This window comes from Solanum dulcamara, chromosome 12 (genome assembly GCF_947179165.1).
Source record: "Solanum dulcamara chromosome 12, daSolDulc1.2, whole genome shotgun sequence".
Classification (NCBI taxonomy): domain Eukaryota; kingdom Viridiplantae; phylum Streptophyta; class Magnoliopsida; order Solanales; family Solanaceae; genus Solanum; species Solanum dulcamara.
Genome location: NC_077248.1, coordinates 6576327 through 6602139, shown reverse-complemented (window position 1 = coordinate 6602139; position 25813 = coordinate 6576327). Strand labels below are relative to the sequence as shown.

The window sequence follows — 25813 nt, the reverse complement described above, 5'->3', positions numbered from 1 at the left end:
CTTGCTTACTTGCTGATGTGCAGGCATATCAAACAGCAACAATGGACCCTTCCAAAGTGCAAGGCACCTTCAGACATACATTTAAGCCAGGGATTCACCCTTGGAACTCTTTCTTGGTTTAATTGTGGATGTGCAGGTACATCCCTGATCAGTCGACAACACTGGAACCACCCAACCAGCTGTTCAAGTCAGGGCTGCACCACATACAAAATGCATGTTACACATACTCTGTCCCTCAGCTTCCTTAACTACAACCCCAAGAAAGCTGGCTGTTATGGCTCCATTTATTTCCTATCATTTCACCCCCCTTAGCTGCTATTGTTGTTGCTGCATAACTCCTTGGACCTACTTAGTACGATATGACTAAAAAGGGCAAAGATGAAAAGAATTTCCCCAACCCATGCGAGATAGAAGGTTCATATACTTGTTCTTCTCAATGTAGCTATGCCTGAGTCGTAGCATAATTGAATAGGACTAGTGTAGGTTACTTTCTTGTACTCTCATGGAAGGGGAGAGTCTCCCTCATTTATGCTTTCTTAGTCGATTTGTATCGGGAGGAGTCCTCTCATAGGTTTACTGCTTTCTAGTTATAGTTAGCCCTTTTTGTATCGGGGATGAGTTAGCCGACCTTAGTAGGTTAGCCGACTTATGTACCAACATAGGATCGGAGGTAAGGTTTTATGTCCCCCTCCTTGTATTTTTATGTTTTATTTTTATGTTAAGGCTTGGGGGTGATGCTCAACCTCTGACTGTGCACGAGAGGTGGGAGCCTCGTGTAGGGTCTGTTTCCAAAAAAAAAAAAAGGGATAACTAACACAAATGATGTGGTGGGTGGCATTTGGCAATGGATGAAACTGGTCTTGTTTTAATAGAAATTTTGGATTCTAAGACTTGAATATGAAATAATCTTGTAATATGGAGGGACCATATCAGGGGCGGAAAATAAAAAAAATAATGTAAAAGCGATGGATAGATTGTTTGTACATTGTCGTTGCCTCTAGCACTACGACTTAATTAATGGAATAGTTTATCTTTTCAGTTAAAAAAATTAAATATTTATAGTTTTTCCATTTAATTGTTTATTCGACAAATTAAATCATTTTTCCTGAATAAATGACTAATAGAAAAGACTTTGACTAGAATTAACTAACACGAGAAACAAAAAAAGAAACCTAAATATCATGAAAAGATAGTTCCACTAGTAGTTTATAACGAGTTTGAAAAAATAAATTTAAATTGGGAGTGAGGAAAAAAATAGAAAAATTTGATTAGGTGAACTAAATAATCAATTAATTAAACACATAAAAAGCTTATATTGTTTCCCCCCCTTTTAAAAGACATCCCTTATCATTCTTGAATCTTGATTAATAACTAACCATATCTTAATTACTTTTATCCCCAAAATAGGCTTGCCTTTTAAACCTAGTACAAAGAATAAAAAGGAATAAACAGCTCATCTTTTTTTTTTTCTGTTCATCCTAAAGAACACTGGAATCTCAATTTCAATCTCTTTTCTCCTTATTTCTCTCACATTTCTCCCCAAATTGAATCCCTTTTTCCTCTTTTCCAGATTTTCTTTGTTCTTTATATTGTTAAACTTCTTCTTCTTCTTTTTTTTTACAAAAAAAATAAAATATAGATATGGGTATGAGGCTTGATGAAGAATTTGGAGCAGACAGAGTAATGCAAATCGAAACGGAGGACGAAGAGAATGAGGAACATGATACGGTTAATGAAGACGACGATACTGGATCTGATCTCTCCAATCACTCTGTTCATGCCCCTTTTCATAGCCAACTTGGACCTCATGATTCTCCTACTTGGCCTCAAAGTTATAGGTATTTTTTTTCTATTGGGTTGCTAATTTTTTCATGCATGGAAAATAAATGAATGGTAATTAATAAAGTAGGAAAAACGTAATAATCTTTTTTTATGTTTTGAGCATTGGTATACTATGTGATGTCTTCTGTCTTAGTCTTAGTTTGTGGACAGAGTTACCTGGTACTATCCTGTGAAATTAGTTTAACTGCATGCAAGCTGAAAACTATTTACCCCTCTCCTGGTGATTCTAAAAGAATAGTTGAGATGCGCGTAAGTAGAAAGCATAGCATGTCGCAATAAAAGCTTGATTCGAGGCGTAAGCTGGTTCAAACAGTAAGGTTATTAAGAAAAGGAGATATAAATGTATAACTAAGAAGATGTTAAATGTGAGTATTTAAATTTGTGTTGTTATTTAGTATGAATTTTTCACTCTGACTCATCTTAGTAATGTTAGTTGGGATTTGGTTACTGGGATATGTTTATTTTTATTTTTATTATTATTATTATTATTTTTTGGTGGGGGTGGGGGTGGGGGTGAGGTTATCCTGGTTGTTGATATCAACTAAAGATAAGATCATTGTTGTCAAAGGCGCGCCTAAGCCTGAAGCGAGGCACAAAACATGTTAAGTGGTTCGCCTTGCTTTATGGGCGCTTCAGTATCGTCAGAAATTTCAGTTTTCCATATCTTCATGGGGTTCATTTAAATTTTCTAAAATATAAACCTCTTCAGGAGTATTAGAAGTATAAATTAGCCAATTTGTTAACAAACTCGTATATCCTAGCTTTTGTAACGATTAATACTCAGTAAAACTAAACAGTACTAGTAACATTTAACATAAGAGAATACAGTAAGTACGATGTTAATTTTCTCTGCTTCACATTGTCCTTTCATAAGTATACCGAGATGTATTTGTTTGGTTTTATGTTCGCCAATTTTCACTGTGCATATATGTCGTTGTCAAATGGCTGGACAAGTGAATCTCAACAACATACCCAGTGTAATCCCACCACAAGTGGGGTCCGGGGAGGGTAGTGAGGGTAGTGTGTACGCAAACCTTACCCTATTTTGGAAGGTAGAGACGTTGTTTCTGATAGACCCTCGGCTCAAGGAAATAGTATCATGAGAATCAAATATATATAACCGCATTTTGTTACTTCTTGTGAATTGACTTTAAATTTGTACAATTCTTCATCCAAACGAAGAGTACTGAATCTTTTATTGAATATGTAGGAGGTCAATGGACATGTTTACAGGGGTGACCCCTCCATCACTGAGCTTTTTAAAAGGCAGCGCTATGTTGAGTTCAGCATGCATGAGGTCTCAGACTCCAACACCTCAACATTCCCTTTGTAAACCTCTCATTTCTTCTCCAAGCTTTGACAGGGAAGAAGCTCCAACTTTGAATCCTTCAAAGTTATCGATCGTTTCTTCAGCAATATTTTCAGCACCCGAATTGCCACCATTACAGCAATGTTCATATACTCAGTCAGTTCTTAACGGTAAGACACGGATGTTATCTCGTCGTTTATATATTGATGGCGTGTTGTTCTACTATTAAACTGGCCTATTTTTGTCGTGCTATGTCTAATGACTAGCCATCTTATGTTGCACCTTAGACATCTATGTTATCTTGTTGTTTATACAGTGATGGCTTATTGTTCTGCTGTTAGGGTAGCCTAACTTTTGTCCTGCAATTTTGTCATCGTAATATTTGTGTCTAAAGACTGTCCAGTGATTTGGTTAAAATATCAGTAGATTCATACCCGACTAATGTTCTGCTTGTTTTTCCTTTCCAAATATGTTTCAAGTACTTAAACTTCTCATCTCTATTCTCCTGTTTGTTTTAATGTGGATTGATTTTTCAATGCAGCGCTCAATGCTCTGTGTGGAATAGGGATCCTTTCGATTCCCTATGCAGTCAAAGAAGGGGGATGGTGCAGCCTTTTCCTGCTATTTCTTTTTGGGATCATTACTTTTTATACTGGAACTCTTTTGAAAAATTGTTTAGAAAGTTCTCCTGGAATTGAGACCTATCCAGATATCGGACAAGCTGCCTTTGGATTGTTCGGTCGAATATTTATAGCTGTGAGTATGAGAAATTATTGACAACATATATACTAATGCATTTTCAATTTGTAGAACAATTTTTTTGTTTAGTTGCTAATGTTGGATTTTCATTAAATGCAGATAGCCTTGTACGCGGAACTATATGTAAGTGTCTAATTCTCGCTCTCTGCTTCATTCTATTACTGCTGTTTGTTGCCCTTAACTTGGAACTATCTTTTCTTCTTTGCAGACCTCTTGCATAGAGTATTTGATCATGATGAGTGATAACCTTGGCGCCCTATTCCCGAATAGTCACATGGAATTTGCTGGAATTCATCTGGATTCTTATCAAATGTGTGCTATCATTTCTACCCTTGTCATACTTCCAACGGTTTGGCTTAGAAATCTCAGTTTGCTGTCTATCATTTCAGGTATTGGATCATTTAAGTTTACCTCAAAATGTCTCGAATTAGTTCATGGATGTTCTAGTTGTGCTAATGTGTGTTGAATCCTGATGCTTGTAACATAGCTGGTGGAGTGATTGCACTGATTATCGTGGTGATCTGCTTGCTATGGGTCGGGGTGGTTGATGATGTTGGATTCCACCCAAGTGGAACCGCTATAAATATTGCAAAGTTACCCGTCACGATTGGGCTTTATAGTTTCTGCTATGGAAGCCATTCAGTTTTCCCAAATATCTACTCATCAATGAAAGAACCTTCAAGATTCCCTTCTGTTCTTCTTATAAGGTAAAGTAAATGAATAAGGCAGTTACATATGGAATGATATGTTATTCTTTGATCAAAATGTACATCTGCAAGTTGAAGGTTTAATATTTAACTTGTGTTGGTTCATACTGATTCAGCTTCAGCACTGCCTTCTTTTCATACTTCGGAGTAGCAGTTTGTGGCTTTTTAATGTTTGGTGAAAAAACCAATCCACAGTTCACTTTGAATTTGCCAGCAAAACTTGTTACTTCAAAAGTTGCAGCTTGGACAGTGGTAAGAATAATATGCTTTTCTCATAAAAGACGGAATTTTTCCCTATGTTTTAGGTTGGATATCTATTCAAAATTTGAATAAATTTTTTTCATTTTTTTGCAGGTCATAACCCCTTTATCGAAATACGCGATAACAATTACACCAGTAGCCTTTGGCATAGAAGAATTCTTACCTTCACCTCAGCTTAGAACTTATGGTGTATCCATACTCATCAGAACACTTTTGGTGTTTTCAACTCTGGTCATTTCATTGGCAGTTCCATATTTTGGTACATATTTTCGTATAACATTTGCAATTGTAACGATATACACGAGCACAAAAGGAGGAAACCATTATAATTTAGAATGGCTTGTAAATTAGTAATCTGTTTACACACTAAGATATTTCTTTTTGATACTTAACTGCAGGTTCTGTAATGTCGTTGATTGGATCTTCACTAGTAATGCTTGTGGTAAGTTAGCAAAATTGTTGCATTTTATGCAATCTGAAGCTAATTAGTTAAAGTAACATAACATGAATTTTTCTTTTGCTTGTTTTTTTTTCCAGTCTTTAATCCTTCCGTGTGCATGCTACATTAAACTAAGCAAAGATCGACTCACACGATTTCAGGTATTTTTCTCTCCGTTTTTTAGTTTTTTTAAAAAAATAAAATTTCACCCCCTATTTATGCTAAAAGTAATTTCCCCCCCTCTTGTGTTATTCAGCTTGCAGCTTGCAGTTTCATTATAGTGGTAGGACTGATTTCTGCTGTTGTTGGGACGTATTCTGCACTCACAAGTATGGCCTAGTTTGGAGACGGAAGGCTAGGTTTCGTTGTTGATAGAGTGAATAGATCTTTCGTTTCTTGAAATCTCTCTTCCGATTCAAAATCGTAGTTCCGAGTGTCGGGTTCTGCTACACTATGCACAGTGTAGGCGCATAGATCAAATGTCAAAGTGAAAGGGATTCAAAAGGAAACAGAAAAAAACAAAGTACCACCAACTTTGTAGAATTGCTTGAGTGATTATGAAACCGAAATTGTAATTAGCAAGAAATTAGATCTTGATTCAGTTTTTTTCACTCTTAATGTTGTTTTTTAAAGCCCTTTCTATTGCAACTAATCATTGTAAGAGTAGCTTAATCACATTCCTCGAAGGGAAGCCTTGGAGTAACTGGTAAAGTTGCTGCCATGTGATCAGGAGGTCACGGGTTCAAGCCTTGGAAACAGCCTCTGGCAGAAATGCAAGGTAAGGCTGCGTACAATAGACCCTTGTGGTCAGGCCCTTCTCCGGACCCTGCGCATAGCGGGAGCCTTAGTGCACCGGGCTGCCCTTGATTTAGCAGTTAATTAGACAAGCAATTTCTTATATATTGATAGTATAACCGCTAATTTGGTCGAACATATGGGTAAACAAGGTGAACTTTGATATGTAAAATTGGACTCCTTATATATGTGTAACCGATATAATGATATGTATTAATACTACAGATGGGCAGATCTAGGATTTCTAAAATATAGATGCATCGCAAAAGAAAGGCGAGAAAAAAAATGATCCTTCGTCCTTTGAATAAATAATTCAATATTCAATCAAGTACATCATTCAATCCTTTTGGAGCATGGGAGCCAACACATAGTATTAAATCAAATTTAGGAAATATATACACAAAACACTTAATTTGGCAAAAAGATTTTTTTTTTCTAGTTTGCTTGAATGTAAATATTGTAATTTACCTACTTTCCATATTTTTCTTTATAGATTTTGTTTTTTCGTGTGAATGTTGGGTAGAGTTGGATCCAAACTTCTACGTTTATAATCACAATAATAAATGCAAGATAGTCAAAACGCGTTTTGAACGCGTAGTCAACAAAACGCGTTTTGAACGCGTAGTCAAAAAAGGAACAAAACGCGTTTTGAACGCGTAGTCAAAAAGGGAGGTTCAATACGCGGATTTTACGCGTTTCTAGTTTCCTATAAATAGAAGACCTCTTGCCCTCATTTATCCCATCCCAGAAAGAGAGAGTAAGAATACAAAGAGAGTTTTACACCAAGATAAATATTGTAGTCTTGAGTGTCCTCTTTAGTAGTTGTTCCTTTTACAAGAGAGAAGTGTTAATTATTGTTTTCTCCTTGTATTTGAGAGCTGTGTACTCCATATTTTTATAGTGAGATCCTTCTACCCCGTGGTTTTTCCCTTCTATCAGTTAGAGGGGTTTCCACGTAAAATTTTTGTGTCCAATTTATTTTCATTATTTGTCATATCAAACTTTAGTTGTGGTGCTTCCTCCCCCAAACAGTGGTATCAGAGCCCCCAAGAGTGGTATCAGAGCCCTCAGTTATTCTGTCTGTTTTATGCGAAGGTACTATTTGTGAATAGTAAAATTGGTGAAAAGTACTATTCACGTGAATAGTAAATTTCGGTGACGGTACAGTTTGTCACGATTGTTCGCAAAAATATTCAGAAACGATCTAGAAGGGTGTGAAGCAAATAACAATGTCGAGTACAACAAAGTTTGATGTTGAAAAATTCAATGGGACTAATTTCTCATTGTGGAAAATGAAAATAAAAGTGATATTGAGAAAAGACAATTGCTTAGCTGCAATTGAAGGCAGGCCCACAGACTTTGTTGATGACAGCAAGTGGAATGACATAGACAGCAATGCGGTTGCTGATCTACACTTGGCACTAGCTGATCAAGTGTTGTCTAGTGTGGCGGAAAAGCGGACGTCAAAGGAAATATGGGATACTCTTACAGGGTTGTATGAGGCCAAGTCTTTACATAATAAAATCTTCTTAAAAAGAAGATTGTATACTCTTCGAATGGCAGAATCCATGTCAGTTACTGAACACATCAATACTTTGAATACTCTATTTTCGCAACTTACAACAATGGGTTGCAAAATAGAGGGTACTGAACGTGCGGAGCTTCTACTTCAAAGTCTGCCTGACTCGTATGATCAACTCATCATCAACCTGACGAACAATACAGACAGTCTAGTTTTCGATGAAATTGCAGCCGCTGTCTTGGAAGAAGAAAATAGGCACAAAAATAAGAAAGACAGACAAGCAAGTTCGCAGCAAGCTAAAGCTTTGATGATGGTGAGAGGAAGACCAACGGAACGTGGCCCCAGTGGGAGTCACAATCATGGCAGATCTCAATCAAGAAGTAAGAAGAATATCAAGTGCTACAACTGTGGCAAGAAAGGGTACTTCAAAAAAGATTGTCGGTTCAAGAAGAAGAGTGAAAACCCTGAGCCATCAAATGCTCAAGGGAATGTTGCATGTACCTCGGATGATGGCGATATTTTATGTAGTGAGGCAATATCAAATAATGAAGGCAGAAAACGTTTCGCTGATGTCTGGATCATGGACACAGGAGCAACATGGCACATGACTTCCAAGAGAGAATGGTTCCATCAATATAATCCTATCTCAAGAGGGTCTGTGTTCATGGGAAACGATCATGCTTTGGATGTTATTGGTATTGGGTCCATCAAAATAAAGATGTATGATGGCACGTTTCGCACCATCCAGGAGGTACGACATGTAAAAGACTTGAAGAAGAATCTATTGTCTTTAGGACAACTAGATGAAAATGGATGTTCATATAAGACTCATGGTGGAGTCATGAGAATATCCAAAGGAGCGCTTGTAGTAATGAAAGCGGAAAAACTTGCGACAAATCTATATGTGCTTAAAGGTGAAACACACCAAGAAGGAGAAGCATCAACCGCGTTAGCAAGTTCATTTGAAGAATCAACAATGATGTGGCATCGTAAACTTGGCCATATGTCGGAACGAGGTTTGAAGATTCTTGCTGAGCAAAAACTTCTTCCAGGGCTCAAAAAGGTTTCACTACCCTTTTGTGAGCATTGTGTTACCAGCAAGCAAAATAGACTGAAGTTTAGCAGTTCCTCTGCTAAAAGCAAGGAAATACTAGATCTGGTTCACTCTGATGTCTGGCAAGCACCGGTGGAGTCTCTAGGAGGAGCGAAATATTTCGTGTCATTTATCGACAATTACTCCAGGAGAAGTTGGGTGTATCCAATCAAGAGGAAGGCAAATGTTTTTCCAGTTTTCAAAGAGTTCAAAGCGCGGGTGGAACTTGAATCTGAGAAAAAGATCAAGTGTTTAAGGACAGATAATGGAGGAGAATACACTGGTGATGAATTTAATAACTTCTGTAAACAAGAAGGTATTAAACGGCAATTCACGGTGGCATATACTCCACAACAAAATGGAGTAGCAGAACGGATGAACAGAACCTTGTTGGAACGGACAAGAGCTATGTTGGCAACTACAGGGTTGGAAAAACCATTCTGGGCAGAAGCAGTCAAAACTGCCTGTTATGTGATCAATCGGTCACCATCAACCGCAATTGATCTGAAAACGCCAATGGAGATGTGGACAGGAAAACCAGCTGATTATTCTCGCTTACATATATTCGGAACTCCTGCTTATGTTATGTACAACACCCAAGAAAAATCAAAATTGGATCCAAAATCTAGGGAATGCATTTTCTTAGGGTATGCTGATGGAGTCAAGGGGTATCGCTTGTGGGATCCCACAGCCCGCAAGGTGGTAATCAGCAGGGATGTTGTATTTGTTGAAAACAAGATACAAGCAAAAGAAGGTAGCACTTCAAAAGAAAAATCAGAGACTACTACAGTTGAAGTTGAAGAAATAGAAGAAGTTCCAATTTCTTCTGAAGCAGCACCAGAGCACGAAGAACAAGAGCAAGCTGAGATCGAAACTCCAGAAGTTCGACGGTCAACTAGGGAGAGAAGAGAACCAGCTTGGTACTCAGATTATTCTATGGAGAGTAATATTGCATACTGTCTACTAACAGAAGATGGAGAGCCTTCAACTTTTCACGAGGCTATGAAAGGCCAAGAATCATCTCTGTGGGTGGCAGCAATGCAAGAAGAAATTAAAGCTCTTCATAAAAATAAAACATGGGATCTTGTTCAATTACCACAAGGAAGGAAGGCCATTGGAAACAAATGGGTCTACAAGATCAAACGCAATGGTAATGATCAAGTGGAGAAGTATCGTGCAAGATTGGTGGTAAAAGGATTCGCTCAGAAAGAAGGTATAGACTTCAATGAGATATTTTCTCCGGTGGTTCGACTCACAACAATTCGAGTAGTCCTGGCGATGTGTGCTACATTTGACTTGTACTTGGAGCAGTTAGATGTCAAAACTGCATTTCTTCATGGAGAGCTTGAAGAAGAAATTTGTATGCTCCAACCAGAAGGTTTTGAAGAACAGGGAAAAGAGAACTTGGTTTGCAGGTTGAACAAATCTCTATACGGTCTCAAACAGGCGCCGAGATGTTAGTATAAGAGATTTGGTTCCTTCACTATAAGCCTTGGATACAACAGACATAGTTCAGATCCTTGTGTTTATTACAAGAGATTTGGTGATGAAGATTTTGTTATTTTGTTGTTGTATGTTGACGACATGTTGGTAGCAGGCCCCAACAAAGATCGTCTTACAAAATTAAAGGCACAGTTGGCTAGGGAGTTTGAAATGAAGGATTTGGGACCAGCAAACAAGATTCTAGGGATGCAAATTCACCGAGACAGAAATAATAGGAAAATTTGGCTTTCTCAAAAGAACTACTTGAAGAAAATCTTGAGACGCTTCAAGATGCAAGACTGTAAGTAAATTTCTACCCCACTTCCTATTAATTTCAAGTTATCCTCAAGTATGTGTCCTAGCAATGAAGCAGAGAGGATGGAGATGTCTCGAGTACCGTATGCATCAGCAGTGGAAAGTTTAATGTTCGCCATGGTATGTACAAGACCTGACATTGCACAAGCAGTGGGAGTGGTTAGTCGGTACATGGCTAATCCTGGAAGAGAGCATTGGAATACTGTTAAGAGGATCCTAAGATACATCAAGGGTACCTCAGATGTTACAATGTGTTATGGAGGATCAGACTTTACTGTTAAAGGTTATGTTGATTCAGATTATGCAGGTGATCTTGATAAAAGCAAGTCCACCACAGGTTATGTGTTTACTTTTGCTGGAGGAGCTGTAAGCTGGGTTTCAAAACTGCAATCTATCGTGGCTACATCTACGACGGAAGCAGAATATGTAGCAGCTACACAAGCTAGCAAAGAAGCAATATGGATGCAGATGTTACTGGAAGAGCTCGGGCACAAACAAGAGAAGATTGCTTTGTTTTGTGACAGTCAGAGTGCTTTGCATCTTGCAAAGAATCCGGCATTTCATTCAAGAACAAAGCACATACGAGTTCAGTATCACTTTGTTCGTGAGAAGGTGGAAGAAGGTAGTGTGGATATTCAGAAAATTCACACTTATGACAACCTGGCAGATATGTTTACGAAGCCGATCAACAGTAACAAGTTCATATGGTGTCGATCTTCTATTGGCCTAGCAGAAACGTAACATTACAGTAATTGGGTAGAAAGGATGGTGTGAAGACTTAATTGATTCTCAATTAAATCTTCAAGTGGGAGAATGCAAGATAGTCAAAACGCGTTTTGAACGCGTAGTCAACAAAACGCGTTTTGAACGCGTAGTCAAAAAAGGAACAAAACGCGTTTTGAACGCGTAGTCAAAAAGGGAGGTTCAATACGCGGATTTTACGCGTTTCTAGTTTCCTATAAATAGAAGACCTCTTGCCCTCATTTATCCCATCCCAGAAAGAGAGAGTAAGAATACAAAGAGAGTTTTACACCAAGATAAATATTGTAGTCTTGAGTGTCCTCTTTAGTAGTTGTTCCTTTTACAAGAGAGAAGTGTTAATTATTGTTTTCTCCTTGTATTTGAGAGCTGTGTACTCCATATTTTTATAGTGAGATCCTTCTACCCCGTGGTTTTTCCCTTCTATCAGTTAGAGGGGTTTCCACGTAAAATTTTTGTGTCCAATTTATTTTCATTATTTGTCATATCAAACTTTAGTTGTGGTGCTTCCTCCCCCCAACAATAAATACATAATTTGTATCAAAATTATTGAGTTCTGTTGAATTCGTACTATGGGTAGAATGTTGGTGTAGTTTGAATAGTCACTGTGAGTCAGACACTTTGGATTGACATGAAGGGATTTAGAATGAAGCAAGGCCTGCCATAAAAATAGCTTAACACACAAATTGGTCCTACTTTCAAACTTTCCAACTGTTGTGTGTCCAGTTAACTACTAAGAATTGTGAGATACCAAAAGGATGAAAACCCCTTTCTCACCAATTTTAGCTTCTTCTTTTCTTCCTGCAGTGTACATCAAAAAAATAATAATCATATAATTAAAACATCATTTGTAATAGAGATATCAATGACATATTCTTGTCTCTTCATCATTTGCAAATAGTATTAGACAACATAATTTTTTGCTTAAAGTTTACACGCACGATTAAAATACATTTCCATGTTAATATTAATTAATATAAGTAATTATATTGGAAAGGAATAGACACGTGACATGATTATCTTATTGACCGATAAGAGTTGTAATGAAAATGATAAGATTCATTCCCTTTTAAGTAGAAGTTTTAATTTCGAACTCTAAATATGAAAAAGATCTTGCTATAAAGAGCGTTTTTCCTTAGTTGAGCTTTACGTGCCGTGCACTAATTCAAATTAATCAAGACTTGAGAAATTCAATACAGATATTGAATATTGGATAGAGAAAAAGAAGTTTCTCTTTGAAACATTTGCTTAATTATCAATGAACAAGTATGTTGAAAGTCTAATAAGATTACAACCCCATGATTTAACTTGATAAAAAAGCACAAGTTAACTATCACTAGACCTATCAATTGATAAGTGTTAAGATCTGATAAGTGGGTGTGTAGTGTGTACAAATGTAAACACTTTACACAACATTATTATTATTATTAAGAAATATGAATATTATTATTAATAATAATAGAGTTAATAGTTAAAATCACCCGTAAACTTGGTTTATCAAATGCACACTTAAACTATGAAAAGTCATAATTACCCCCTCAAATAAAGATTCTTGAAACTATTTACCCCCTAAATTATGAGAAGTTTTAATTACCCCCTCAAACTTGAATTTTTGGATTTATCTGCTCCTAATATGCCACATGATTTTAAAAAATTACTATGTTTCAATTTATATGACTCGCTTTCTTTTTAAATAAATTTTAAAAAGAATAACACATTTTTATATTTAGTTAAAAATTAACTTTAAAATTTTTATTTTACCCCTAATGAAATAATTATTGCCACACAAATATTTATGACTTATTTTAGACAATATTTTTCTTAAACTTCATTTCGAGTCGAACTACACTATATAAATAGGAACGAAAATAAATTTCTTACTAAATATAAAAATGTGTTATTCTTTTTAAAATTTACTTAAAAAAAAAACGAGTCATATAAATTGAAACAGGGTAATTTTTTAAAATCATGTGGCATATTAGGGGGCAGATAATTTCAAAAATTCATGTTTGAGGGGTTAATTAAGACTTCTCATAGTTTAGGGGGGTAAATAATTCCAATAATCTTTATTTGAGGTGGTAATTAAGACTTCTCATAGTTTAGATGTGCATTTGATAAAGTGTGTCAAGTTTATGCTAAGAAATAAACCATGCACATCCCTATCACATATATGTAAAAATCAATATAATGCAAGCTCTTGAATATTTCTCTAACATCACGACGAAGGAAAGTTTTAGAATCTCAGTAAAATATAAAAATCAAAACATATAGAGCTAGATTGTCTTTGACAACACTCTAAAGTTGTTTTCCAACTATAGTAGCTAGTCAATTTATGTACACAAAAATTTTGAACTTCTTCCTCATGTTCTTCTTTAAATTATACTACTATTTTCATCACCTAACCAACCTAGCTAGCACTCCTATATATACATCAAATTTAGGGGCTAGATTTTATCCAACTACAATACAAAAATCAATTCAAAAAAGAATTAGACATCAAATTAAATTGATGGGTTCTTCTACTGCTTTTCCCACATTAGTTCCCATGACAATGTTCATTATTGTTTTCCTTGCATTATGTCTCATCCCTCATCCTGCACAAGCCATCACTAGACACTATGAGTTCAATGTATGCAAGATATCAAAAATCTTTTAACAAATATGTTTATTTAGTTTTCTTACAAATACTAACATTTTATTTTTTTTACATTTTTTGAATTTTTATTCATGTAGATTACAATGCAAAATGTGACAAGATTGTGCCATACAAAGAGCATAGTGACAGTCAATGGAAAGTTTCCTGGGCCTCGTATTGTGACAAGGGAGGGTGACCGTCTACTTATAAAAGTCACCAATCATGTTCCTAACAATATTACCCTTCATTGGTATAATTCTTTGGACTATATATGGTTTCTAGTACATTAATTTGGCTTTTATATGCAAATGCTAATTTTTAGGTCGTCATTCAGATTTTGTCTCTACATTTTAAAAGTGATGTAAATATAGTCCTCGGGACAGACAAAACATTAGGTTGTACATCGTTGTTTGACATTTACAAAATTTTAGATAGTGATTTAACGTTTTTTCATAAGATTTTTAATTTGTTCAAAAAGGATCTTTAAACCATGATCTAAAAAGTTCATATAAATTACAAAATAGTAAATAAAAAAAAGGACCATTTACTAAACAACTATCCCAAAAGGAACGAAACTTTATAATTCATTTATTTGCATCCTTTCGATATGATTTAACTTATATATACTTATTGATATTTTAATTATTCTGTACAATATTAGTGTATTTTAAAATTTCACAATCCATTTATTTGCGTCCTTTCTATATGATTTAACTAAAATATACTGATATTTTAATATATTTTGTACAATATTAGTGTATTTTAGCCTATTGTAACAGATTAACTCCCTTATTTTCCATATAACTAATTACACTTATTATGAAAAATTACCTTTAGTTATTCTTTAGGTAATCAAACGCGCGCTATTAATGTATAGAAGTTAAAACTCTTTTTTAGGTGATCATGTAGGATTAATTTTTTCTTCTTTTTTTTCCCTCTTAACAGGCATGGAGTTAGACAACTTCGTAATGGATGGGCAGATGGGCCTGCATATATTACACAATGTCCCATTCAAACTGGCCAAACTTATGTATACAATTACACAATTATTGGCCAAAGAGGGACTTTGTGGTGGCATGCACATATTTCATGGCTAAGATCTACTCTTTATGGTCCTCTAATTATCCTTCCTAAGAAAAATGTCTCTTACCCTTTTGTCAAACCATACAAGGAAGTCCCTATCATCTTTGGTACATAATCTATACACAAAATCAAATTAATTTTTATGATCCAGTAATTTCTCCATTTAAATTAATATTCATTCTGAAATTTTGTTGATGTTTAATTAGGAGAATGGTTCAATACTGATCCTGAGGCCATTATTAGCCAAGCAATACAAAGTGGTGGAGGCCCAAATGTCTCTGATGCCTACACCATCAATGGCCTTCCAGGGCTCTTGTACAATTGCTCTGCAAAAGGTACTTTAATTTTGGAAAAATTAACTAATTACATTCCTTTATTTACCGTATTTTCCATTACTCTCATCTATTTTAAAAAATTTCAAAAATTCCTGCTTTCCATCCGAATACATTAATTCAGTAATCCGGATACATTAATTTTGATTCATAAATTATCTCTATGTTCAATGTATCATGCTTTAAATGTTGCATGTTGATACATAAAAGCCTAATTAATGTATCTGGATTACTGAATTAATGTATCCGAATTACTGAATTAATGTATCTAGATTACCATGTATTTAAGGGATTTCGTAAATTGAAAAAGGGTAAAAAAAAATGGTAATTAGCCCTTTACACTATGTGATTTATGTAAGTTTTTCTTTAATTTTATTATATACAAGAATTTTTATATTTTTATGTGAGTTGTAATTAGGGGTGGAAATCGAGCGGGTTGGATCAAGTTTGGACGGGTCATAAAGGGTTAAGACCATAATTGGGTTAAGACCCTACCCAATCCAAATTAGTTTGGGTCAAAACGGATTGGGTCAAAATAGGTTAGGTAATGGGTTATATACCGGGTCAAGACCCAATCCAATCCAATTTTTACTAAGTTTAATTATTTTATTTGTTCTTTTAAACTATTTTAGTAAATAATAAAATTACTTTTTTTTTATTATGGCTATATATAATATATCAAATTGAAAAAAAATATACATTTTAATAAAATTTATAATGAATCAATTCAGGTTACATATCAACCCATTTTTTTATGGATTGAAATGGGTTGAGCTAATAGACGAATCAATAATCAACCCAAACTTAAACGGGTTGGGTTGAGTTTGATTTTATCACCCCTAGTTGTAATAAGTCAATCACCATTTTTTTAATTGGTTATAACAAAGAATTTAAGTTATATACTCTATTAATATAAATATATTTCTTACACAATCAAGTAATCTTTATCGGTCGTAGCAGGGGACCTATTTTATTTTCAAGATTACAAATCTCACTTCTTAAGAGGATTTTCTCGTAAATATCCTCCTTTTTCCATCCGAGGAGGATCAATAGTGTTCTCATTTACCCTCTAGTGTTACTCGAACCCTCAATCTACCGATTGATGGTAGAGGTGTTCAACCACTTGAACAAATCTCGTTTGTCTATAAATATCCTTTGAATGATCTGATAGTGTAATATTTTTGGGGGAAATTTTTGCATATAGTCACTCAAAAATACTTTAATTATGTTCCATAGCTATAGTTTGTTAATTACAATTTGTAGTTATAGTTATAGCAGCGTTTGTATAATTCGTTATACAATTCACAGTTTTTGTATAAAGATTGTATATTTCACTATACAATTCATGCACAACGTTTGTATAATTATTCAATTTGTAGTGCTTGTATATTTTGCTATACAATTCGATTCGCGCACAACGTTTGTATAAATCGTGTAAATTATACAAAACTCAAACTGTAACTACAGCTAGATGTTTGTCGCGAGCCATAATTAATTCAAACTATAGTTATGTTAGCTAATTAACTAATATATGTTTGCATATCCACGTAATTTTCCCTTATTTTTTACACTTAACAGTGTATACATAATTAAACTGTTAGCATAATGAACTTTTTACGCCATCGTGTCGTCTTTACATCTTATTTTCAAGATTATATTCTATAACACTAACTTGTGCTCTATAAATGGTTTTGTGTAACAGATACATTCAAGCTAAAAGTCAAGCCAAGGAAAACATACCTTCTAAGAATAATCAATGCTGCACTCAATGATGAACTTTTCTTCAGCATTGCAAATCATACACTCACAGTAGTTGAAACTGATGCATTATATGTTAAACCATTTGACACTGAAACAGTACTTATAACACCGGGACAAACAACAAATGTACTTTTGAAAACCAAATCAGAATACCCTGATGCCACTTTTCTCATGTCTGCTAGACCTTATGTCACTGGCCAAGGCACATTTGACAACTCTACTGTTGCTGGAATTCTCGAATACGAATCCCCAACACTTCATTCGACTAAATTAACGAAGAAAATTCCCCTGTTTAAGCCTATTTTACCTCCCCTAAATGATACTTCTTTTGCTACCAATTTCAGTAAAAGGCTTCGAAGTTTGGCTAATTCCCAATTTCCTGTTAACGTTCCGCAAACCGTTGACAAACGTTTTTTTTTCACAGTTGGCCTTGGCACGAACCCTTGTGAAAAAAATCAAACTTGTCAAGGTCCTAACGGGACCAAATTTGCAGCGTCGATAAATAATGTGTCATTTGTACAGCCTACAACTGCTCTGCTTCAATCTCATTTCTTTGGACAATCAAAGGGTATTTATAGCCCTTATTTTCCTGTGAATCCATTGAATTGGTTCAATTATACTGGGAATCCTCCAAATAACACAATGGTTGATAATGGTACTAAAGTTTTGGTACTTCCTTTTAATACAAGTGTTGAGCTAATCATGCAAGATACAAGTATTCTTGGTGCTGAAAGTCATCCACTTCATCTTCATGGCTTCAATTTCTTTGTTGTTGGCCAAGGTTTTGGTAATTTTGACCCTACTAAGGATCCTGCTAAATTCAATCTTATTGATCCTGTTGAGAGGAACACTATAGGTGTGCCATCTGGCGGATGGGTTGCTATTCGATTTTTAGCGGATAATCCAGGTTAGTTGACTAAGACACTTTTTTTATTCCGTTTTACATGATACTATTATTTTTTTAACTTATTATACAAGAATAATATCTTTCTGTTTCTGAAAATTAAACAGAAAAAAAACTCAAATATGTCGTCTAACTGTCAGAAATGGCTCGGTCATACCATTTGTTAACACTTGAGCCTATTTGTGCCCTTGTCATTAGGGGTGTTCATGGTTCGGTTTGGGTCGGTTATTGATTAAAACCATAACCTAACCAATTTAATCGGTTATTAAATGTCTAAAACCATAACTAAATCAAGTAAAATAATAACCACGGGTTTGGTTATTGTCGGTTTGGTTCGGTTTGATTCGGTTATTCGGTTTATGACTAGCCGAGATAATTCAAATATTCTCTCTCTACATTCTTCAAATTCTTATGAAACTCTTTTTTCCTCACGACCCACAGAGGTTCAAAACAGAAAATGAAACAACTTAAACATTCGAAAAAAAAAAAAACTTAAAATCAATTTAAAATTTGAAAAACTCCTTACAAACCTTCTCAAAATTTGACAATCTTATACTTGGGGTTGAGGAGTTGAGGTTGCTCTTGAGCCTTCACTGTTAGTCTATGACTGTGAGTCTGTGACTTTGTGAGAAACCAACGTGAGAGAAACAAAAATGTAAAAGGAAAACAGATACTAGGGTTTTAAAGTTTTAACTTTTACTTTATGTTGTTGTCTGCTGCTCAAGTGTTTAGTGCTTATTAGAAATTTAGGATTTAGAATTAGGCTTGAGAGTTGGGCTAATGGGCTTGGATTGTTGGACTTGGACCGCTGTTTAATATTTATTAGAATTTATAATTGGGCTTGAGAGTTGTGTTTGGATGGTTGGGCCTTAAAAATAAGTATATTAATATTAAATTAATAATTAAAACGTATAAAATATCTTTAATTATTTATGAAAAACTAATATTATACATATAAATAATTATAAATTTTAAGTATATAATTATCGGTTTGGTTCGGTTATTTATTCGGTTATTTTTTTCTATAACCATAACCAAACCAAATATTATCGGTTATTCAAATTTAAAACCAAACCAAACCAAACCAAGCTGAATGTCGGTTTTCTTATTCGATTTGATTAAATTTTCGGTTTGATTTTGATTTTAACCAAAACTGTGAACAGCCCTAATTGTCATGACTAAATGTGCATATTTGCGCCAGTCTTCACTAACAACTCAAATAGTCAATTTTAAAAAAATAGAAAATACATATATCATCCATTTAAATGATCCACATCACCTAATCTGTCCCACTTTGTTCTAACTCATCCCAATTAAATTTGACCCGCCTTAATGATATAACCTAACTCATCCGCTTCACTTTTAACCCAAACCCCAAACCCATTCATTCCCTCAATCGATCAGTAATCATCTCGTTTAATTCTTAATGAACATGATTTTACAGATATACAATCATTACATATTAAAAATCACAAATTTATAAAAGCTTTTTTAAAAAATTAAATATCATACTCAGTTAAACAATATCACATAAAATAAGACGAAAAGAATATGAGCACTTCAAAAATTTGTACTTTAGTGAAATTTAAAAAGGATTAATAATTAATGAATTTTTAAAATTGTAGGTGTTTGGTTCATGCATTGTCACTTGGAAGTGCATACAAGTTGGGGATTGAGGATGGCATGGCTTGTTTTAGATGGAAAGCTTCCCAATCAAAAACTCCTACCTCCTCCATCTGATCTTCCTCAGTGCTGATTTCTTCATTTTCAAACATTTGCGCTTTCATTTCTTTGTCTTGATTTTTTTTTAATGTATTTTGGGTGTGTGTTTGTTTAACATTCATTTTTGTTGTAACTGACTGACCTTTTCATGTCATGGTCTAAGATGAGGGTGAAGAGTTGACTGCCTTTTGTAATTTTTGAGCCACTGATATATTCGATATGCAAGTGAGAATAAATGGTTTTTGTTCCTTAATACTCTCTTGGTCCCAATTTATGCGACATTATTGACTTGACACAATATCTAAAAAAGAAAGAATATTTTTTAAAATTTGTGATCTAGAACAAATTGTGAACAATTGTATGACTACAAATCATTTTATTAAGAATAAAATATAATTTTAAAGTTAAGTTGTTTTTGGTAGGTGACATTCTTTTTAGGATAGACTTAAAAGAAAAGCGTGTCACATAAATTAGGACAGAAAGAATAACACTTTAATGACCACTTACTATATATATATATATATATATATATATATATATATATATTAGTATGTCGTTTGCGTTTTGGCATAAAAAGTTTATCGTTAATCAACTGAAATATATACAGGGAAATGAAATGTCATTTGTTTGCTAGACTTGTCTAATGATAAGATTGTTTCGAAGAATTAATGAAAAAATGGCTGCAAAATTGGTTGATTGGTCGTAGTGAAGTACCTGACGTGATTTTTGGTGGGAGAAAAGTGTTGGAAGTTAGATTCAACTTCAAGCATAATAAAACAATTAAATTTCACCAATTTAATATAATATAAATTACTATAATTGACACGAAACCACTATTTCCTTTTAGGGGTTTTATTTTAGTTTGATTGAAGTTTATGAAATTAAGAGAAAGTCTTAAATTAAAATGTTCATATATTAAAATACTTTTTAAAAATTTTGTGATATTAAATATGTCGTTATTACTAGAGTTAATGGTTAAAAATATCTGAACTATCACTATTTCACATTTTAACTATTAGTTATTTCCTTTCTTATCTAAATTATCATCTTCCTTTTTACTACGTGAATTATCACAACTTATGTATTAAAACACACCTCAAAGTTGATTAGCCAAACTATCGGTTGTGTCTTTTTTCCTACCTGATCTATTACTATCTACTCAAGTACATGTGTTTTAATATATAAATAGTCATAATTCAGATAGAAAAAAAAATAGATTATTCAGATGTGAAACACGCAAAATAGTGACAGTTCAGGTGTGTGATCATTAATTCTTATTACTAATTAGAGAACGTATTATTTTTTCAAACAATTTTTTTAAAAAAAAAAATAAGATACATAAAATCGAAGTATAATAAAAATAGTAGCTTATTATGAAACTTTGGTTTGAAGAAATTATATTTAAAAAATTATGGAATTAGTTGGTAGTAGTAAAATACTTCACAATTTCGCATTGTTTTAGGTGGACAAAAGTGTTAAAAAGTTAAGACCAACCGGACATTTTCTGATAATAAAAGAAACTTTATGAACCCAAACACTAAACTCCAAATAAGCCCCTATTTGTATCCTTCTAGATCCAACCCCACCGTTAAATTCTCGCCGGCGGTGATCCTTCCGACGTCGGGAAATGAAACGTGGCAGCGGATTCTCGTTCCACGTCACCGTCGTCATAGCCGCCATTGCATTCATCTACTTCTCAACGGTGTTCGTCTTCATTGATCAGTGGTTTGGGCTTTGGTCGTCCCCTGGGATGCTTAACGCCGTCTTCTTCACCGTCGTTGCTGTTATGTGCATTTCCAATTATGCCCTTGCCATCTACACCGATCCGGGTCAGGTTCCTAGCTCATTTGTACCCGATGTTGAAGACCCTGATAACATCGTTCATGAGATCAAACGCAAGGTTTTTGCATTTCTTTCAGATTTTTTTAATTATTTTTTTGGTTTGAATTATTAGTTTGTGTTTTCCAGTTCTGCCATTTTTTTTAGCTTTCATTCTATATTATAAGTGTTTAATATTACTTCAAATTGTATTTCTGCTTGGTGGAAAAATGTTTTTACCTTGAGAATTATTTTCCACATTTTTGTTTGGATTAGGGAAAACAAGTATAATAAATATGGTATTAATATAGCGAATAACATTTTGTTTAGTGATAATTTCAAGTATTAAAGTAAACAAGTACATGAATTTAGTGACTACCTCTTCCAGAAATTGGAAAATGTTTTCCTCCATACCTAACACACCCTAAAGGAAACATTTTTATCCGTTTCTAGCTAAGGAAACACCATGTCAATGGAGTTATGACATGTAAAAACCTTATTACGTCTTCATTCAGTAATTGGAGGACTTGGTGTACTAGTTTGGCTTTGTAGCATATACTAAGATAAGTATTCTGTCGAAAAATCTTGCTCAACTTCTGTAGCATATGCTAAGTAAAGGAGACGGTGTACTAGTTTGGCTCTTTACTGTGCTTGTTGCTAGATTTTAAGGTTGCGGAGACTAATTCCCCAAGTTTTAAGGAGATTAATTATTGAGTCGGGAATGGATATTTAACTGGAAAAGATACGGAGTTAGAGGTAATTTCAAGAAGCAGCATACTCTAGAAGTGTGTCATAAGTCAAAACATGCCTACTGTGTATGAAAATTCAATATTAATGCTAGTTATAAATCTAAAGAAAGGATGTTTCTGTTCTCCTAAACATTCCATACTTTTGGTCTCTAAATACTTTTCAATCCATTTATTGGTGTTCTTCCAATCTTCTCAAATCGTGGAATTGAATGTCTTTCTCCCCCAATACGGGAATGAAAAATGTGACTGGTGCAAAAACAAAATGGTCGTACTTTCTTGATACTTCAGCTAGCAGTTACCATCTATAGAGTACTGCCTTAGCTCTATGGTAGGATTGTGAAATTTCCAGTAAATGTTATTCCCTCGTTGCTTGATTGCTTCTTTATTGTGTTAATTTCACCTATCATGCTGTTTATTTGTAGAACCAAAAAGTTACTTCTCTTATAAATTTAAACTTCGTTTTTCTTTTGAAGGTAAGGTATTATTAAGTATCAACAATACCAGCTCTAAGACTGTACTGTCGCTTACAATGTCCAAGCATGAACTTAAAAACTTAAAACCTCCCTATCTATTTTTGGAGGAATTCTGTGAAGTCTAAGATAGATTCTGCCTTATTAGAAGTTTTTGTTACACCAAAAGGCAAGCAAAACTATAACAGTTTCACTTTTATCTTCTGAATTGAGTTAGTTTTGGCTTCAAAACATATCATATTTCTCTCCTTCCAAATTGTCCCATATAAAAGTAGCATTGGGGTTCTATTGCACATGCTTTGTTTGAGAATAGCAAGAAAAGTAGTTGATTTTGTTCATGTGGCTGTGCATACTTCAAGTAGCGCTTATATTTTGAATATTCTAATATGTTTTAATCATGAATAGCAAGAAAAGTAGTTTATTGATGCTCTAATAGTAATAATTCTGATGACTATTCTCCATTCTCAATGAAGTTTTAAGCACCTGATTGTTCATCAACATTTCTAACATGCGGTTAGGTTATCTTTTATATTTTACAGAATTCCTACAATAATGATATCAGAATATTGAAGTATATGCATAACCAATATTTAGTATTGCTAATAACATATTTTATTTTTTGATCAGATAATGTGAAACTAAATTACATATTCTTTTTACTGAGATTGAAATTCTGCTTGAATTTTATTTTCGAAACAAAAAATTGTAATGAAGCTCTCATTAATGGCTGTGAAGTAGTAATATTCTTTACTTGATAGTATCAAGTTTGTGTTCAAATTTGGTGGGTGTAATTTAATTGTATGAATTATTCTACAGGGTGGGGATTTGAGATACTGCCAAAAGTGTTCCCTTTATAAGCCTCCACGTGCTCATCATTGTCGTATATGTAACAGATGTGTACTACGAATGGTATGCCTAGTCTATATTTCATTTATGTTTTATCTTGATGTGCTGCATATTGAATTAAAAGTGTTTCATTTTGGATATAAGGATCATCATTGCGTGTGGATGAATAATTGTGTGGGCCATGCGAACTACAAGATCTTCTTCATCTTTGTTATGTATGCTGTTGTTTCTTGCATATATTCCCTGGTAAGTTTGCATTTTGGCACTCTTTGTACAGAATCTTTGGATGCTATGACTGTCTTTTGTTTCTCAAGTATGTTCTATCTTCCATTATTACTGACATCTATTAATTCAATTCTTGTTATTATGTATATATATATATATATATATATATATATATATATGGCTGAAGCATGACTTGTTTTCAATCCTCAACCTTTAACAAGTCTTATTTTCATATCTTCAGGTTTTGCTTGCTGGTAGCATAACTATAGAATCTCCAAAGGATGACCAGCAAAGTGAAAGCTCTTTCAGAGTTGTATATGTAATTTGCCATGAATATTTTTTGTTTATTAATTCTTCATTTGTCAATTTGCTCAAGCTTTTTTCCTGTTGATAGATTATCTCAGGGCTTATACTAGTCCCTCTAAGTTTGGCACTGGGCTTTTTCCTGGGTTGGCATTTTTACCTGATTTTGCAAAACAAAACAACAATTGAGGTTTGTTAACTGCAATATGATATATCATTCAATTCTCTTCAGTGGCATATTATGTGTAATAGCACTAAGAAGGTTATTCATGCTCTCCAGTACCAAGAAGGTGTGAGAGCGATGTGCGTTGCTGAAAAGGGAGGTTATGTCTATTCACATCCATATGATCTTGGTGCATACGAGAATTTGACATCAGTAGGACATTATTCCTCTTGCTTTCTCTCTTCCAGTGTTTCCTCTCCTTTCTTTCACGATAACCTTCAGCTTTTTCTTTTTTTTTTTACAAAAAATCATTGTTATTTTTCTTTTACTATATGTAACTTTCTTGTTTTACTAGAGCATACCCGTTGAGACGCATGTGCTTTATCGCACTTGATACCTATTTATATCAATGTTTGAATTGGTTTTCCTTGGCAATGCAGGTTCTAGGTCCAAATGTCCTTTGCTGGCCATTCCCCTCCACAAAGCATATTGATTCTGGCCTTCGTTTTCGGACAGCATTTGATAGTGTACCTAGGACGCCAGTATCAAAATGAAATGTTTCTTCTTACAGCAGAGATGTAAACTATTTGTTCGCCAAAGCAGCTTGGTGCAGCTGTGCAAGTCTAGCTTTTACCTTGTAAAGTAGCAGCTCCACTCTTCGTGTGAAAGAGCTAAGAAGAGTCCTGTTTCAGACTGCCAAACGATACAACACGGAGGCAGTCATCAAGTTTTTGTTTTCTATCGGTTCTAAGAGATGTTCGGTCCTCCATCAGCAGTCGCATTATAGTCGAAGGTAACAAGAGAATTGAAGTAGTTGGACCTAGGATACTAGCATTGTTCATAGTTGTGAGTTATTTTACGTGATGTACAAAAAGAAGTTCCCTTATCTAAGCTAACTTAGAGCATTCTGCTGTAGCTCAAATAGTTGTAAACTTGTAATACATTCAAACTACAAAATGAGTAACGTTAACATTTTTTGGAGCAATTTCATAGGGAATGACTTGTGTCAAAAAGTATTTCTGTGGAAGGCGAGCAAGAGAGCCTTTCTGATCTGTTTGTTATTTAGCTATTGTTGTTTACTGAATCATCTTCTGAAATTTGTTGAATTTTCAAAAAAATATGTGCGATACAGTCAAATAATTTTGTAACGGCATCATTTGATTATCTTTTAATTGCTAAAACCAAAATGTTGTTATAAAAACATATGCTATAACATAAAATGGAAAAAAATAAATGACGGTTACAGAGATGATATCTTTCCAAGGACAATGTTTTGATGACAAAGGTTTTTTTCCTTTTTATTCAATTTTTGTAACAAGTTTAGGGTCAATTTGCGTATTTTTTCGATCTTTTACGTGGCACAATTGAAATTTTGAAAATCAATCAAATTTTTTTTTAATTAAAAAATTTTATGTGTCTTTTAAATATTTTAAATTATTAATTATTATAATATATAATATTTATTATATAAATTTTATCTCAAACACTTAAATTTCTCTGTCTAATTAAATGTTAGAAT

The 25813-nt window shown here is 34.1% G+C and overlaps 3 protein-coding genes and 1 long non-coding RNA gene across 4 annotated transcripts; 3 read left to right on the top strand and 1 right to left on the bottom strand.

Moving 5' to 3' along the window:
- The first annotated feature begins 1488 nt into the window (after positions 1-1488).
- Positions 1489-5990, top strand: LOC129876483 (amino acid transporter AVT1D-like). Its single transcript, XM_055951933.1, has 11 exons — positions 1489-1838; positions 3053-3321; positions 3693-3907; positions 4010-4033; positions 4119-4299; positions 4398-4617; positions 4734-4869; positions 4972-5137; positions 5277-5320; positions 5416-5478; positions 5574-5990. Exons 1-11 carry the CDS (start codon positions 1642-1644, stop codon positions 5655-5657), a joined length of 1599 nt encoding a protein of 532 aa, XP_055807908.1. The 5' UTR covers positions 1489-1641; the 3' UTR covers positions 5658-5990.
- Positions 5991-13514: 7524 nt separating this feature from the next.
- Positions 13515-17368, bottom strand: LOC129876449 (uncharacterized). Its single transcript, XR_008763376.1, has 2 exons — positions 17074-17368; positions 13515-13877 (listed from the first exon to the last, which is right to left on the bottom strand). It is a non-coding gene; the product is annotated as an uncharacterized LOC129876449 (long non-coding RNA).
- On the top strand, positions 13785-19961 carry LOC129876448 (laccase-17-like). The gene is made up of 6 exons (XM_055951897.1): positions 13785-13912; positions 14017-14168; positions 14864-15108; positions 15208-15336; positions 17036-18001; positions 19624-19961. Exons 1-6 carry the CDS (start codon positions 13793-13795, stop codon positions 19752-19754), a joined length of 1743 nt encoding a protein of 580 aa, XP_055807872.1. The 5' UTR covers positions 13785-13792; the 3' UTR covers positions 19755-19961.
- A 1220-nt stretch (positions 19962-21181) lies between these two features.
- Positions 21182-25281, top strand: LOC129877657 (probable protein S-acyltransferase 16). Its single transcript, XM_055953177.1, has 7 exons — positions 21182-21620; positions 23574-23666; positions 23748-23849; positions 24070-24147; positions 24223-24321; positions 24412-24507; positions 24735-25281. Exons 1-7 carry the CDS (start codon positions 21348-21350, stop codon positions 24846-24848), a joined length of 855 nt encoding a protein of 284 aa, XP_055809152.1. The 5' UTR covers positions 21182-21347; the 3' UTR covers positions 24849-25281.
- Positions 25282-25813: the final 532 nt, after the last annotated feature.

Coding starts and splice junctions, on each gene's coding strand:
- LOC129876483 (XM_055951933.1), top strand. CDS start 1,642: ATGGGTATGAGGCTTGATGAAGAATTTGGAGCAGACAGAGTAATGCAA. Junction 3,322..3,692: donor TACTCAGTCAGTTCTTAACG/GTAAGACACGGA, acceptor TTTTCAATGCAG/CGCTCAATGCTCTGTGTGGA. Junction 3,908..4,009: donor TCGGTCGAATATTTATAGCT/GTGAGTATGAGA, acceptor CATTAAATGCAG/ATAGCCTTGTACGCGGAACT.
- LOC129877657 (XM_055953177.1), top strand. CDS start 21,348: ATGAAACGTGGCAGCGGATTCTCGTTCCACGTCACCGTCGTCATAGCC. Junction 23,667..23,747: donor ACAGATGTGTACTACGAATG/GTATGCCTAGTC, acceptor TTTGGATATAAG/GATCATCATTGCGTGTGGAT. Junction 24,322..24,411: donor AAAACAAAACAACAATTGAG/GTTTGTTAACTG, acceptor CATGCTCTCCAG/TACCAAGAAGGTGTGAGAGC.
- LOC129876448 (XM_055951897.1), top strand. CDS start 13,793: ATGGGTTCTTCTACTGCTTTTCCCACATTAGTTCCCATGACAATGTTC. Junction 14,169..14,863: donor AACAATATTACCCTTCATTG/GTATAATTCTTT, acceptor CCCTCTTAACAG/GCATGGAGTTAGACAACTTC. Junction 15,109..15,207: donor GGAAGTCCCTATCATCTTTG/GTACATAATCTA, acceptor ATGTTTAATTAG/GAGAATGGTTCAATACTGAT.